At 40.2% G+C, this 14,639-nt stretch overlaps 1 protein-coding gene across 12 annotated transcripts in view; it reads right to left on the minus strand.

Moving 5' to 3' along the window:
- Positions 1-11,649: 11,649 nt before the first annotated feature.
- Positions 11,650-14,639, minus strand: part of ZNF280C (zinc finger protein 280C) — a 66,515-nt gene continuing 63,525 nt past the window's right edge. For all 12 annotated transcript variants that reach the window (XM_061407927.1, XM_061407934.1, XM_061407924.1 and 9 more), the window contains 3 exons: positions 13,887-14,005; positions 13,406-13,441; positions 11,650-13,281 (listed from right to left, as the gene is read on the minus strand). In XM_061407927.1, coding sequence (XP_061263911.1) covers positions 13,271-13,281; positions 13,406-13,441; positions 13,887-14,005 — 166 coding nt within the window. In that variant the 3' untranslated portion in view covers positions 11,650-13,270. The remainder of the gene's footprint in view (positions 13,282-13,405; positions 13,442-13,886; positions 14,006-14,639) is intronic.

The following is a 14,639-nucleotide window of genomic DNA, read 5'->3' on the forward strand; positions in this document are numbered from 1 at the left end:
GAATGTATCGCCAGACCTGGGAACTATAAGCCAAAGTTACAGATCACCACAGTGCTGATGGATTGCTTCTAAAGCTGTCAATGAGAAGATTCCACTGATATGTATTCCCAGGGTTTCCTTCCAGCAGTAGTAACAGTGTAACAGCAATGAGAACAGTCATGGCAGGGGCAGCAGCAGGTGCCGGGAGCCAATGTGAGGAACTCCGCCCGTGGCAAAGGTCATGAGGAAGGAGGCTCAGCATACACAAAGGCGGGATTGAGCCTCAGGAGTCCCCCTGGAAATTCTCGAGCATCTACCCCCAAAACCAGAGTCTGCCTACTTTACTGCTTTGTGCTCTCACCTACACCTCTGACTTTACAGGGGGCTGTCCCCCACCACCATCTCTCTCTCTAAAAAAGAGCTAACTTACAGCTCCAGTTAATAAAGTTCCTGGGCATGCCAAGGGTGTTTCAACCTACAAACTCCTTTGGAAGTCCTCTAGCCTGCCTGAGTAGGTTCTTCCGGCCACATGTGATTGTTCAGAGCCTCCCAACCGTGAGAGGCATGAAATGTTCTAAACTGTCTAAATGCAGATTCCTTTGAGCAGTTAAAAGATTGATTGGAAATTGTATTGGTGAAGGGTTTTTCACTTGTTGGGCCAATGTTTGCTCCTAAGTTTCCATATCCCTTACCTACTGTGTCCCTGGGAGTGTACTGATTAATATAATTGGTGTATAGGAATGTAAGTAATAGCTTTAGTGTTTGTAACCTTGGACCCTTGAGTTAATTCTTTTCTTGTTATAGCCCACCACACCTTTGCCCTATAGGAATGCAACTTTTTCTAATGCTTTTGGAGGGTGGTGCCTGACTTTAGAATAATCACCTTTAGAGAAAAATAAGTTTTCTGAAAGAAGGATCTTAAAATGTTGACAGGCTTCCGGGCCAGAAGATTATGTAAATCACCTAAACTTTTGCATTTAATAAGTTTGCAGGAAGAAAGCCTGGCTTACTGCTGACCCTACCCCTTCCCCCATTATCCTCTATGCACAACTTAAGGTATAAAAACTACTTTGGAAAATAAAGTGCAGACCTTGTTCACCGAAGCTTGGTCTCCCCATGTCGTTCTTTCTCTCACCTTCTGGCTGAATTCCCATCTGTAGCATGGAGGCTCGTCAAGCCTACTAATTATGCCTGGGCTTCTAAAATCTGACCAGGGAGGCCTTAGTGTCTCCTCTCCTTCAGGAGAATGGGAGGACACCTGCAGCCTATGTAGGTGATGCAAATTCCTTATTTTGGAATTTTATTAGCTTTCCACGTAAACCAAGTTATTCAGCCTCTTTTCTCCACTGAATTTTCCTGCTGAGCTATCCTTATTCTATTACTCTTTATATATCTAATTGATATTTAATTAAAGCTATTGTATCCAGTTCACCGACGCCGTCCCTGCTTCGAGTTCCCTGGATCCACTGGGTAAGCAGTAAGGATCCCTTTGCCACGGGCGGAGTTCCTCACGTTTTTGCCACAGGCGGAGTTCCTCACGTTGGCTCCGGGCACCTGCTGCTGCCCCTGTCATGACTGTTCTCATTGCTGTTACACTGTTACTACTGCTGGAAGGAAACCCTGGGATCCTTACTGGGATCCACCCAGTAAGCAGAAACAACACTAACATTCATGGTATTAGGATAAGCAGCTGCGTTTATTGAGGGCCTACTGTTTTCCAGGCCAGTGCCAAATTATTTCTATATATGCCTTGCATATGCACACACACACACACACACACACACACACCTTTCACTGATGAGGAAGCTGAGGCACGACACATTTAGGTAATTCACTGGAGGCCACACAGCTGGCTAGGTTGAAACCCAGGATTTAAATCTAGGACTATCTTATTGCAAGGCTGAACTCCCTTCACACCACCATATAATCCACTGGTATGGATAAATAGATATTTTTCAGTATGAAGGATTAAAAACAGTAGAAGAGGAGCACAGTACACTCTCCAAGTTGGTTGATGAAAGCAAGACTTTCCAGGTGGTCGAATACCAAAGAGACAGAAGTGAGGTTGTGGAACGACCTCAAAATCAGAGAATCGAGGTGTGTGAGTATGAGTATGAGGAGAACCATGGTGTGATCAAGTACAAGGCAGTTTAATTTAGGGGAAATGCCCTAATACTATTTATAAAAGACAATTATGACCCAGACCTAGGAGTGTTCATACATGTTCCCTAAAAATAGAAGTCTGGTGTGTTTGAAACACTGAAAGCTAATGGTATGCCTACCTTCAGTACTGTATGCTTGAACAATGATTCTTGAGAAAGAATCATTGGGTACTAGGTTAGGGAAAAAAAGGTACTAGGTTAGGAAAAGGTACTTGGTACTGGATTAGGAAAAAGAAAGTTGACCAAAATGAGTTGCCAGTCCAGGTTCGATGCACAATGCTGGATGCTTGGGGCTGGTGCACTGGGACGACCCGGGGGGATCGTGTGGGGAGGGGGGGGAGGGTTCAGGGTGGGGAGCACATGTGTACCTGTGGTGGATTTGTTTCGGTGTTTGGCAGAACTAATACAATATTATAAAGTTTAGAAGTAGAATAAAATTAAAAATAAATAAATAAAAAATAAAAAGAAAAAAAAAGTGGTGTTGGAAGGTGGAAGTGAAAAATAGGGGGGAAGATTAGGGCCGTTCAATCTGAATAAAAGAAGGTAGAAATAAAATCAGGAATGGTAGTAATAGACTAACAATAATAGTAACAATGATGACTTACATTCCTGTATGCCAATCACTACTCTAAGTGCTATATACACATATTAACTCATTTAATTCCCTTAACTCTAGGAGTAGGTAGTGTTACTTGCATTTTACAAGTGAAGAAACTGAAGCACAGAGCCCAAAGTAAAAACTAGTCGTTGGCTGGGCAGGAACTCCAATCTAGGCAGTCTGCTGCAGGCCCTGGGCTCTTAGCCACTCCACCAAACTGCCCCTTTAAGCTACAGGGAGGCTTTACTGTGGAGTTTGGGATTGAAGCTTATAATATTAGTATCAAGGAAAATCTCTTGAAGCTGTTTAAATAGGAAGTAAAATTTACAGAACAAGAAACTCAACAGATAAAAATCAGCTGAAGATAGAGTTTCAAGAACACACTTTCTGAATTCACTTTCTTCTAAGAACAAATTATATATAGGTATAACCAAAACAGAATAATAAAACCCAAGAACTTCAGAACAAGTTATTACCCACATTTTACAAATAGTACATCTGAAGTCAGGGATACAGCCATTTCCCTGGTGTCCTCACATCACTAGCCACTCCTCAGTCTCCTCTGCCGATTCCTTCTCATCTCTCTGCTTTATCTGTGGACTCTGTCTGTTCTCTACCTCTACTCTGTCCCTTGGAGATCTCACTCTTGTGACTTGAAAGATTTAAATGTTACTGATAGCCTGGACCTGTCCCCTAAACTCCAAGCTCACACATGAGAATGTCGATGACCTCCCCAACTGGATATCTAATGGGCATCTCAAATTCAAACATGCCCCAAATCAAAGTCCCTACCTTCCCTCCCAAATCTGCTCCTCTTTTAGCCTTTTCCATTTCAGTTAATATCAACATTCTCTTCCCAGTTGCTTAGGCTACTGATTGTGCTCTTCCCCAAACACTTTCTCTCTCACATCTCACATCCTAAAACCATCAACAAATTCTGTTGGCTCAACTTTCACGATCTAGCCCCAATTGAACCACTTATAAACCTGTACTCTTACCATCCTAACCCAGATCCCTGTTATCTCCCACCTGGATTATTACAGTAGCTTCCAAGCTGATCTCCCTGATTCTGCCCTTGGTCCCCCACGTCCTATTCTCAAATCAGCAGTAGAGTGATCCTGTTGACTGTACTTAAGAATTTTTGTTTTTCATTGAGGTATAAAACACTCCTGTATTCATCTGGAAAGGGTGTGGGAAAGGGGAAGCCCTTCTATGCTGTTGGTAGGAATGTGAACTAACAACCAGTATGGAGATTCCTTAAAAAACTAAAAATAGAGTTACCATATGTTCTAGTAATCCCACTCCAGGGCATATATCTGGAGAAAAGTCTAACTCAAAAAGATACATGAACTTCAATTTTCATAGCAGCACTATTTACAGTAGTCAAGACATGGAAGCAACCTAAATGTCTATTGACAGATGAATGGATAATGTGGGGTGCACACCCACACACAGACACAAACTTGGATATGACACAGCCATTAAAAAATTGAAATAATGCCATTTGCAGCAGCATGGATGGACCTAGAGATAACCATACTAAGTGAAGTAAGTTGGACAGAGAAAGACAAATATCATATCACTTATATGTGGAATCTTAAATGATACAAATGAACTTATTTACAAAACAGAAATAGGCTCACAGACATAGAAAACAAATTTATGGCTATCAAAGGGGAAAGGAGGAGGGATGAATTTGGAATTTGAGATTACAGATACACACTACCATATATAAAATAGACAAACAAGGATTTACTGTATAGCACAGGAAACTATATTCAATATCCTATAATAACCTATAAAGCAAAAGAATATGAAAAAGAATATACACATAAACATATATGTATATATATAAGTGAATCACCTTGCTGTATCAACTACATTTCTCTGTTCAGTTCAGTTGCTCAGTAGTATCTGACTCTTTGCAACCCCATGGACTGCAGCACGCCAGGCTTCCCTGTCCATCACCAACTCCTGGAGCTTGCTCAAACTCATGTCCATCGAGTCGGTGACTCCATCCACCCATCTCTTCCTCTGTTGTCCCCTTCTCCTCCTGCCTTCAATCTTTCCCAGCATCAGGGTCTTTTCTAATGAGTCATTTCTTCCCATCAGGTGGCCAAGTATTGGAGCTTCAGCCTCAGCATCATTCCTTCCAATGAATATTCAGGACTGATTTCCTTTAGGATTGACTGATTTGATCACCTGGAAGTCCAAGGGACTCTCAAGAGTCTTCTCCAACACCACTTCAGAATGGGAGAAAATAATAGCAAATGAAGCAACCGACAAACAACTAATCTCAAAAATATACAAGCAACTCCTACAGCTCAACTCCAGAAAAATAAATGACCCAATCAAAAAATGGGCCAAAGAACTAAATAGACATTTCTCCAAAAAAGACATACAGATGGCTAACAAACACATGAAAAGATGCTCAACATCACTCATTATCAGAGAAATGCAAATCAAAACCACTATGAGGTACCATTTCACACCAGTCAGAATGGCTGCGATCCAAAAGTCTACAAATAATAAATGCTGGAGAGGGTGTGGAGAAAAGGGAACCCTCTTACACTGTTGGTGGGAATGCAAACTAGTACAGCCACTATGGAGAACAGTGTGGAGATTCCTTAAAAAACTGGAAATAGAACTGCCTTATGATCCAGCAACCCCACTGCTGGGCATACACACTGAGGAAACCAGAAGGGAAAGAGACACGTGTACCCCAATGTTCATCGCAGCACTGTTTATAATAGCCAAGACGTGGAAGCAACCTAGATGTCCATCAGCAGATGAATGGATAAGAAAGCTGTGGTACATATACACAATGGAGTATTACTCAGCCATTAAAAAGAATACATTTGAATCAGTTCTAATGAGGTGGATGAAACTGGAGCCTATTATACAGAGTGAAGTAAGCCAGAAGGAAAAACATAAATACAGTATACTAACGCATATATATGGAATTTAGAAAGATGGTAACAATAACCCGGTGTACGAGACAGCAAAAGAGACACTGATGTATAGAACAGTCTTATGGACTCTGTGGGAGAGGGAGAGGGTGGGAAGATGTGGGAGAATGGCAATGAAACATGTAAAATATCATGTAGGAAACGAGTTGCCAGTCCAGTTTCGATGCATGATGCTGGATGCTTGGGGCTGGTGCACTGGGACGACCCAGAGGGATGGTATGGGGAGGGAGGAGGGAGGAGGGTTCGGGATGGGGAACACATGTATACCTGTGGCGGATTCATTTTGATATTTGGCAAAACTAATACAATTATGTAAAGTTTAAAAATAAAATAAAATTGGAAGAATAAAAAAAAAAAAAAAAAGCATCAATTCTTTGGCACTCAGCTTTCTTTATGGTCCACCTCTCACATCCATACACGACTACTGGAAAAACCGTATCTTTGACTATAATGGACATTTGTTGGCAAAGTAATGTTTCTGCTTTTTAATATGCTAAGTTTGTCATAGCTTTTCTTCCAAGAAGCGTCTTTTAATTTCATGGCTGCAGTCCCCATCTACATTAATTTTGGAGCCCAGAAAATAGTTTGTCACTGTTTCCCAATCTATTTGCCATGAAGTGATGAGCCGAAGAATTGATGCTTTTGAACTGTGGTGTTGGAGAAGACTCTTGAGAGTCCCTTGGACTGCAAGGAGATCCAACCAGTCCATTCTAAAGGAGATTGGTCCTGGGTGTTCTTTGGAAGGAATGATGCTAAAAGCTGAAACTCCAGTACTTTGGTCACCTCATGCAAAAAGTTGACTCATTGGAAAAGACTCTGATGCTGGGAAGGATTGGGGGCAGAAGGGGACGACAGATATTGAGATGGCTGGACGGCATCACTGACTTAGATGGACTTGAGTTTGAGTGAACTCTGGGAGTTGTTGATGGACAGAGAGGCCTGGCGTGCTGCAACTCATGGGGTTGCAGAGTCGGATACAACTGAGCGACTGAACTGAACTGATGAGACTGGATGCCATGATCTGAGTTTTCTGAATGTTGAGTTTTAAGCCAGCTTTTTCATACTTTTTATAAAAAACAAAAAACACAAAACAAAAACATTCCTTTGTTCAAAATCCACTGATGGCTTCCTACCCCAGAATAAAAATCAAATCTTCACAATTGCCTGTAAGGCTCTATAGTGCAACGTCACATCTCGGGCCCCATCTCCTACTACTGTTCTCCCTCCCCTCAACTCTACTGCAGCTCCGTTAGTCTTGCTGCTCTTCCTTGAGCCAGGCGTGATCCCGATTCAGGGCCCTTCTTTTTCTTCTTCTCATCATTATGCTAGCTATGTTTTTACTAGGTATACACTAGGTTAAGGTTTCATTCATATTCCTAGTTTGCTAAGATTTTTTTTAGAAGATTCACATACTGTAGAATTAACCATTCTAAAGTGAACAATTCAGTGGCATTCAGTACACTGACAATGTTGTGCAACCCTCATCTCTCTAGTGCCTGAACACTGTCATCACCCTGAAAAGAAAACCGTTACCATTGAGCAGTTCCTCTTGCTTCCCTCCTCCTCACAGCTCCTGGAAAACAATCTGCTGTCTCTCTGGATTTGCCTCTACTGTATGTATTTCATGTAATTACATAACCGTCTATTTTTGATTTTTTTCACTTAGCATCATGTGTTTTGATGTAGCATGTATCATTACTTCATTCCTTTTTATGGCTAATAGTCCATTGTGTGAACATACAAAGGCTTCCCTCACAGCTTAGTTGGTAAAGAATCTCTGCCTGCCGTGCAGGAGATCTGGGTTCAATTCCTAGGTCAGGAAGACCCCCTGGAAAAGGAAATGGCAATCCACTCCAGTATTCTTGCCTGGAGAATCCCATGGACAGAGGAGCCTGGTAGGCTACAGCCCATGGGGTTGAAGAGTTGGACAGAACTTAGGGACTAAACCACCACCATGAATATTACCACCATCATGAATATAGAATTTATCCTTTCATCTGATGACATCTGGCCAGTTTCCCTCTTTGGGTTATTGGAAATAGTGCTAGCAACATGCATGTACGACTAAGTCACTGCTTTTGAGTCTTTTGGGTATACACCTAGGAGTGGAATTACTAGGTTGTACAGTAATTCTGTTTAGCTTTTTGAGCAACCACCAAACTGCCCAAACCATCTTGCATTACATCAGCAGTGAGGATTCCAATTTCCCCTTTGCTGTCCTCTCTCTGGAATGCTTTTCTGAGAGATACCCAAGTGGCTCACTTCCTCACCTCACCTTTAACTCAGTTGTCACCCTGTCATGAAGGCCTATCTGGGCCACCGATTTAAAATTGCAACCTCCCAACTACTAATCCTGGAGAAGGCAATGGCACCCCACTCCAGTACTCTTGCCTGGAAAATCCGATGGATGGAGGAGCCTGGTGGGCTGCAGTCCACAGGGTGGCTAGGAGTCGGAGACGACTGAGCAGCTTCACTTTCACTTTCATGCATTGGAGAAAGAAATGCAACCCATTCCAGTGTGCACTGGAGAAGGAAATTGAAACCCATTCCAGTTTTCTTGCCTGGAGAATCCCAGGGATGGGGGAGCCTGGTAGGCTGCAGTCTATGTGGTCACACAGAGTCGGACACAACTGAAGCAACTTAGCAGAAGCAGAAACTACTAATCCATACTATCCTCCTGTTCTTTTCTCAAGAGTACTGTTCATTATCTAACATACTATATACTTCTCTTATTTTCTGTTGTCTTCCAACACTGAAAAACTCCACAGGGGCAGAGATTTCAGTCTGCTTTACCAGCAGCACCTAGAATAGTGTCAGGCACAAAGTAAGTGCTCAGTAAACATTTGCTAAACCAATAAATGAGGCCCAAAGAGGTGTTTTGGCAAAGTTTTGAGGAAACAATAAGAAATTCGGTCTTTGTAGCTAAGTTCATTTTTCTAATAGTGATAAATAGAAACTAAGTCAATTACACCTTTTATTCAGCTGTAACCAAGAAACATTCATGTGTGAGATGGCTATTTCTGAATAAGGTTAAAGAACTATTAATAGCCTGAAAATAAAGGGATCAGACTGTCAAGCTAAAACTCATTAGCATCAATTAAAACCCATCTGACTATAATAAGCAAGCTTAGTACTGAGATATTTAAATGAAGTAAAAAAAAGCTATAGGACACAGAATTTTAAGAGCATTATACTTTTAAGAAAATGAACATATGTTGTGGAAATAGAATCCTATGGAAGAACACAAAGATGCAACCCTGAATAAAATAATTGCTATAGCAAGAATGTGGTTTTCATATTTGTAAACTATGATAGAGGCAGAGAAAATTTATAGAGAACCTACACTAAAACCATGTTATTCCTGGGCCAAAGTTTAAAACTTGGTGTAATTAACACATATATTATGCACTTGAAAATAAACTGGTAAATTTTGTTATATAATTTTACCATGATTTTTGAAAAGTAAAAAAAAAGTAGGTATTAAGATGGTAAGTGAAAACGTATCCTAAGATACAGATATGGAACTAAAGACTAGAATATCACCAAGTCCACTCATAAACAAGCAACTTTTGGAAATTTTGGAAAGTTATTTACAGCGGAAATCAGTCTGGAAAATTAAAAAGTCTTTTGACTATGAGTTACAAGGAGTAGACTACATAAGAAGTGATAATTAAAATTGGCTTTCAAAATGTTTCTGCTGTAGGTTGAGTATTTGTGTCCCTTTTCCCAGCCAAATTCATATGTTGAAACCTAATCCCCAGTTGTGATGGTACTGGAGGTGGGGCCTCATTAGGTAATTAGGTCTAGAGGGTAGAGCCCAAGTCAATCAGATTAATGCCCTTGTTAACTGAGGCCCTAGAGAACTCTTGTCCTTTCCACCACGTGAGGACACAGCAAGAAGACAATTGTCTATGAACCAGAAAGGGGTCCTCAACAGACTGAATCTGCCAGCACCTTGTTCACTGACTTCCAACCTCCAGTATAGTGAGAAATAAATTTCTACTGTTTACAAGACACCCATGTTGGGGGCCAGAGTGAGGTACTCCGCCCATGACAAAGGTCATGAGGAAGGAGGCTCGACATACGCAAAGGCGGGATCGAGCCTCAGGAGTCCCCCTGGAACTCCTCGAGCATCTACCCCCATAACCAGAGCCTGCCTACTTTACTACTTTGTGCTCACCTACATCTCTGACTTTACGGGGGGCTGTCCCCCACCACCTCTTTCGGAGAAGGAGTTAACCTAGAGCTCCAGTCAATAAAAACTCTTGGGTGTGACAAGAGTGTTTTAACCTACAAACTCCTCTGAAGGTTCTCTGGCCTGCCTGACAGGCTCGTCCGGCCACATGTGATCGCTCACAGCCTCCCAACCGTGAGAGGCACAAGATGCTTTAAACCTTCTAAAAACAGGTTCCTTAGAAAAGTTAGAAAACTATTAGTATAAGTATAATGGGCTGATTAGAAATTGTGTTGGTGAAGGGTTTTTCATTTGTTGAGCCAATGTTTGTTGCTAAGTCTCCACATCCCCTGCCCTTACACACACTAATGAATATATAGAAGAAATAAGTATTAACCTTTGATATTAATCACGTTAGACCTTAGGCTAAGTAAATTCTTTCCTTAACTAAAACCCACTACACCCTCACCCTGTAGGAATGTAACTTTATTTGGGTGGCGTCTGTTTTGAGAATAATCAGCCCTGGAGAAATAAGTGTCCTGATTGACTGACCGCTGTCACGAGGGTCGTAAATTGTCAGAAGGCCCCCCTGGCCAGAAGATGATGTAACACCCCTAAGACCTCTGTATACATTTGTGTGAAGCACCTGACTTTAATAAAAGTCAGGACTGCTGACCCCACGTGACTTTTGCATAACATCTCAGTGTATAAAAGTAGACCATGGAAAATAAAGAATTTGGATCAGTTTCTCGAAATACTGGTCTCCCCATGTCGCTCGCCCTCTCACTCTGGTTGAGTCTCCATCTGGAGCGCGGAACCCACCATGCTTACTAATTATGCCTGGGCTTCTAAGATCCGACCGGGGAGGCCTCAGTGTCTCCTCTCCTTCGGGAGAACGGAAGGACGCCTGTGGCCTACGTAAGTGGTGCAAGCTTCTTGTCTTGAAGTTTTATTGGTCCCCCGCGTAAACCAAGCTACTCAGCCTCTTTTCTCCACTGAATTTTCCTACTGAGCTATCCTCATCCTATTACTCTTTATATCTTTAATTAATATCTAATTGAAGCTATTGTATCCTGATCCTCGCCTATGCCGTCTCTCCTTCGAATACCCTGGATCAGCCGGGGCTGGTCCCCGGCACACCCAGTCTATGGTATTCTTATAACAGGTTAGTAGTATAGCAGCTCAAACAAAGTTTCACAGTACAGTTCAAGAAGTTCCAATGTTTAGAGGGAAAAATAAAACTCACTCATGATTGAGTCAAACAACTTCTCAGCCTGTCCACGTGGCTTCATGGTTATTAAAATTATAAAGGGACTCCTGCCAGTCTTCAAAGTTCTCAAAATTACGGAAGTATACATGGATGGATGATGGATGCATGTGGGTGCTTGTGTGTGGCTCTTTGCAATCCCATGGACTGTTGCTCACACCCCACCAGGCTCCTCTGTCCATGGGATTCTCCAGGCAAGAATACTGGAGTGGGTTGCCATTTCCTTTTCCAGGGGGTCTTCCTGACCCAGGAATCGAAACTGCACATCCTGCATTGGCAGGTGGCTTCTTCACCACTGAGCTATCTGGGAATCCCTAAAGTATACATAGTGAGCTTTTAACTGTGCTGAAGGAAAAACTACAAGATAGACTGAATAAAGCACTCAGTCTGTAGGCCAAGTAATCAGGCTTCCATGTAAGAAGCAAAGAAACGCTCCTAGATGTATGGAAATCTACAGCTTTTAGTCGAAGTTCTTTATTAGAAAATAATTCCAGAGGCACTTTAACAATACAAATTTTATTAAAAAAATAAGTAATAACATCAAAACTGTTCAGCAAATCTATATTCAATGTAACCAAAATAAACAAACACCAAATTAAAAAAAATATACATCTATATATATATATGGGCAAGAAACAAGTGCATTTTTTGGTCCCAATACTTTCTGAATATATTATCTTTATCAAAGGAATTACACTAATGGCTAAGAAGATAGTATGCATTAGATGTACAGAAATGCAACGTTAAAACTCCTTTTAAGGTCTGTAGGAAGTGTTCTTTGCCAATTCTTCATGCCTTTGAACCCACAATCACTAAGATAACAATAGTTCCAAGATAGACAGTGGATGTAATAACGTCTAGTGGTCTGAATAATTACCAAATTAAGAAGCTGCCAATAGGTAGCTACATAAAATCTGTAGGGAATTCAAAGGATTTTTTTGAGTTATTAACGAAAGAAAATGAACACAAAACAAGTTTTAAAGAGAAGAAAGAAAAGAGGATATAACAAAACAGACATTAATAAATTTGGCAAAGACAACATAAAACAAAGATAACAAAATTAAATTAGACTAAAAAAATAAAAAAAATTGAATAGTAGTATTGCTGAATAAGTCTAATACTGGAAAAAACTTTAAACAACAACAGTAAAACTAACTGATTTTGGAACTGTAACTTCAGAAACTTCAAGAACATGAAAGTAAAAGTTACCTTGGTTCCCTATATAACCAGTTTTTATATTCCCTGGACTGCATGCACACTAGAGGAAGATAAAAGAGCAGCAGCCAGAATGATCCAACTTCAACTTGGATGTTGAAGCATTGATCTGATGGGCTTTTCTTGGTCAGAATCAACCCATGAGCTTAAGATCAAGAACCAAAGCCCCCAGCAGAAAGTTGTGCTCTATTTGGTGGGCCTTGAGGTCATCTCTGGCCAAATTAGCATCAGTCTTATAGGAGGCCAGTCATGAAGGAAGGGACTCTCCCTAAGATTTGATTTCTTAAGGCCAAAATCTAGAGGAGGTCTCACAGTCAAATAATTCACATTCCTTGGAAAGAGAGGACAGGCATCAGACGTGTCCATCGAAGGGGGACACGGACCAGGAATACCCTGGACTTTATTTGAAATTTCTGTGTTGCTTCTGCATCTGAAAGATATGAAAAATAGAACAATGACAGACAAGGAATGAAGAAAAAGATAACTATCTGACCTAAAAATGTAATGTAATCTCCTAAGAAACTAACTAAGAAACCAGACAAAACAGACAAAAAAGATGAACAGTCACATCATTTGGAATGCAGTATTCTGAAAGCAAGTATAGCGGAGAAAAACACGAATTATTTTAAGCAAAGCAAGAAAAGACCATAGCAACAAAAGTTATTTCTGAAGAGAGCCAACAGGAAAAAAGTTTATGTTAAGGTATGTTAACCTGACACAAAGATAAGGTGGAATAAGATTCTAGTGCCATCCGACAGCTGAAAAGAGCTGAATAACGAGAACTAGTGTCATGAACTTGGCTGTTTAATTGCTTTTTTATGAGAAAACACATCAGAACTTTGAACTTAGGAAATTCCAACTTTTCTTGCACCAGGTTGCACGAGCTCCATAGAGCAGGAATCTATTTCAACAAGAGGCTTTAAAAACAAAAACAAAAACAAAATATTTAATATTTTTCATTTCTATTAGTGATACATTCAATAAATGCAATACTGCTAAAATCCATCAAAGAAAAATGCACTGAATGAATATTAAACTTACGCAGAAATGGGTTCACAGCTGAGGTACCTTCAGGAACTGAAATTAGAAAAAGTTTTACATTTAAAATAGAATATATGAGGAATGAGAAGGGGAAAGGGAGGGAAAGGATAAATTAGGAGTTCGGGATTAGCAAATATAAACTACCATATACAAAATAGATAAAGAAGAAGGTTCCAACTGTATAGCACTGGGAACTATATTTATATCTTGCAATAAACTGTAATGAAAAGAATCTATTTATGTATAATTAAATCAGTCAATTATATATGTGTATGTATAATATATGTGTATATATACGTATAATTAAATCACCAGACTAATATAACATTGTAAATTAACTATACCTCAATATAAAATAAAATGTTTTTAAAGAATGTATGAGGAATGAAACTATTAATATCTAAGAGCCTGTTCTGTGGTTGATCAAAACCACTGGAATAAGTATCAGAAATCTAAAGTTAACACAATTATATATACTTACGAGTCTCTATAATAACTTGGCAAGTGTGAGTTTTACGTTGACTTAAGTGTTTAGCCATACGATCCAGAGTAGAAGAATCAGCCAGGAAATCACATTTAAGGCACACTAGAGTAATGCCCCTATTAAAAAAAAATAAGACAGAAAAGGTTTTTGTTTTAAAAAAAAATCCATACACAAATTCAATTATTATTTTTCCACATAATAACTTTTTTGTGTGTGTGTTGTGACCACCATTTCCAAATTTTGTTATATAAGCCCAATATATATGAAAGGGTATAAATATGTCTCTAGAAAATGGCATAGTCATGTCTATATTATGTGAACATTTAATGCTGTATATGCTGTTCCCTCTCCTCGCTGTTGTTTAGTTGCTCTGTTGTGTCCAACTCTTTGCAACCCTATGGACTGTAGCCCGCCAGGCTCCTCTGTCCATGGGATCTCCCAGCCAAGAGTACTGGAGTGGGTTGCCATTTCCTTCTCTAGTTCCCTCTCATGTGGTTTCTAAAAGCTATGAGTGAAGAGAGAACTAAAACCCAGTCAGGACTCCACTAACAACTTGTATAACTTGTGCAAGGCACAATCTTTCTCTGCCTTTGCCCATCAGCAAAGCAAGATTCATCCATTCACTATATTCACTGAGAACCTTCTTTACATACTCTGTACTACTAGAATGTATTTGTGTTACAAGAGTGAACAAAAAAGGATACTCTGTGAAGCCTACAATCTAATGTCCTATTTAAATGATGATAAAAT

Source organism: Bos javanicus, chromosome X (genome assembly GCF_032452875.1).
Source record: "Bos javanicus breed banteng chromosome X, ARS-OSU_banteng_1.0, whole genome shotgun sequence".
NCBI lineage: Eukaryota > Metazoa > Chordata > Mammalia > Artiodactyla > Bovidae > Bos > Bos javanicus.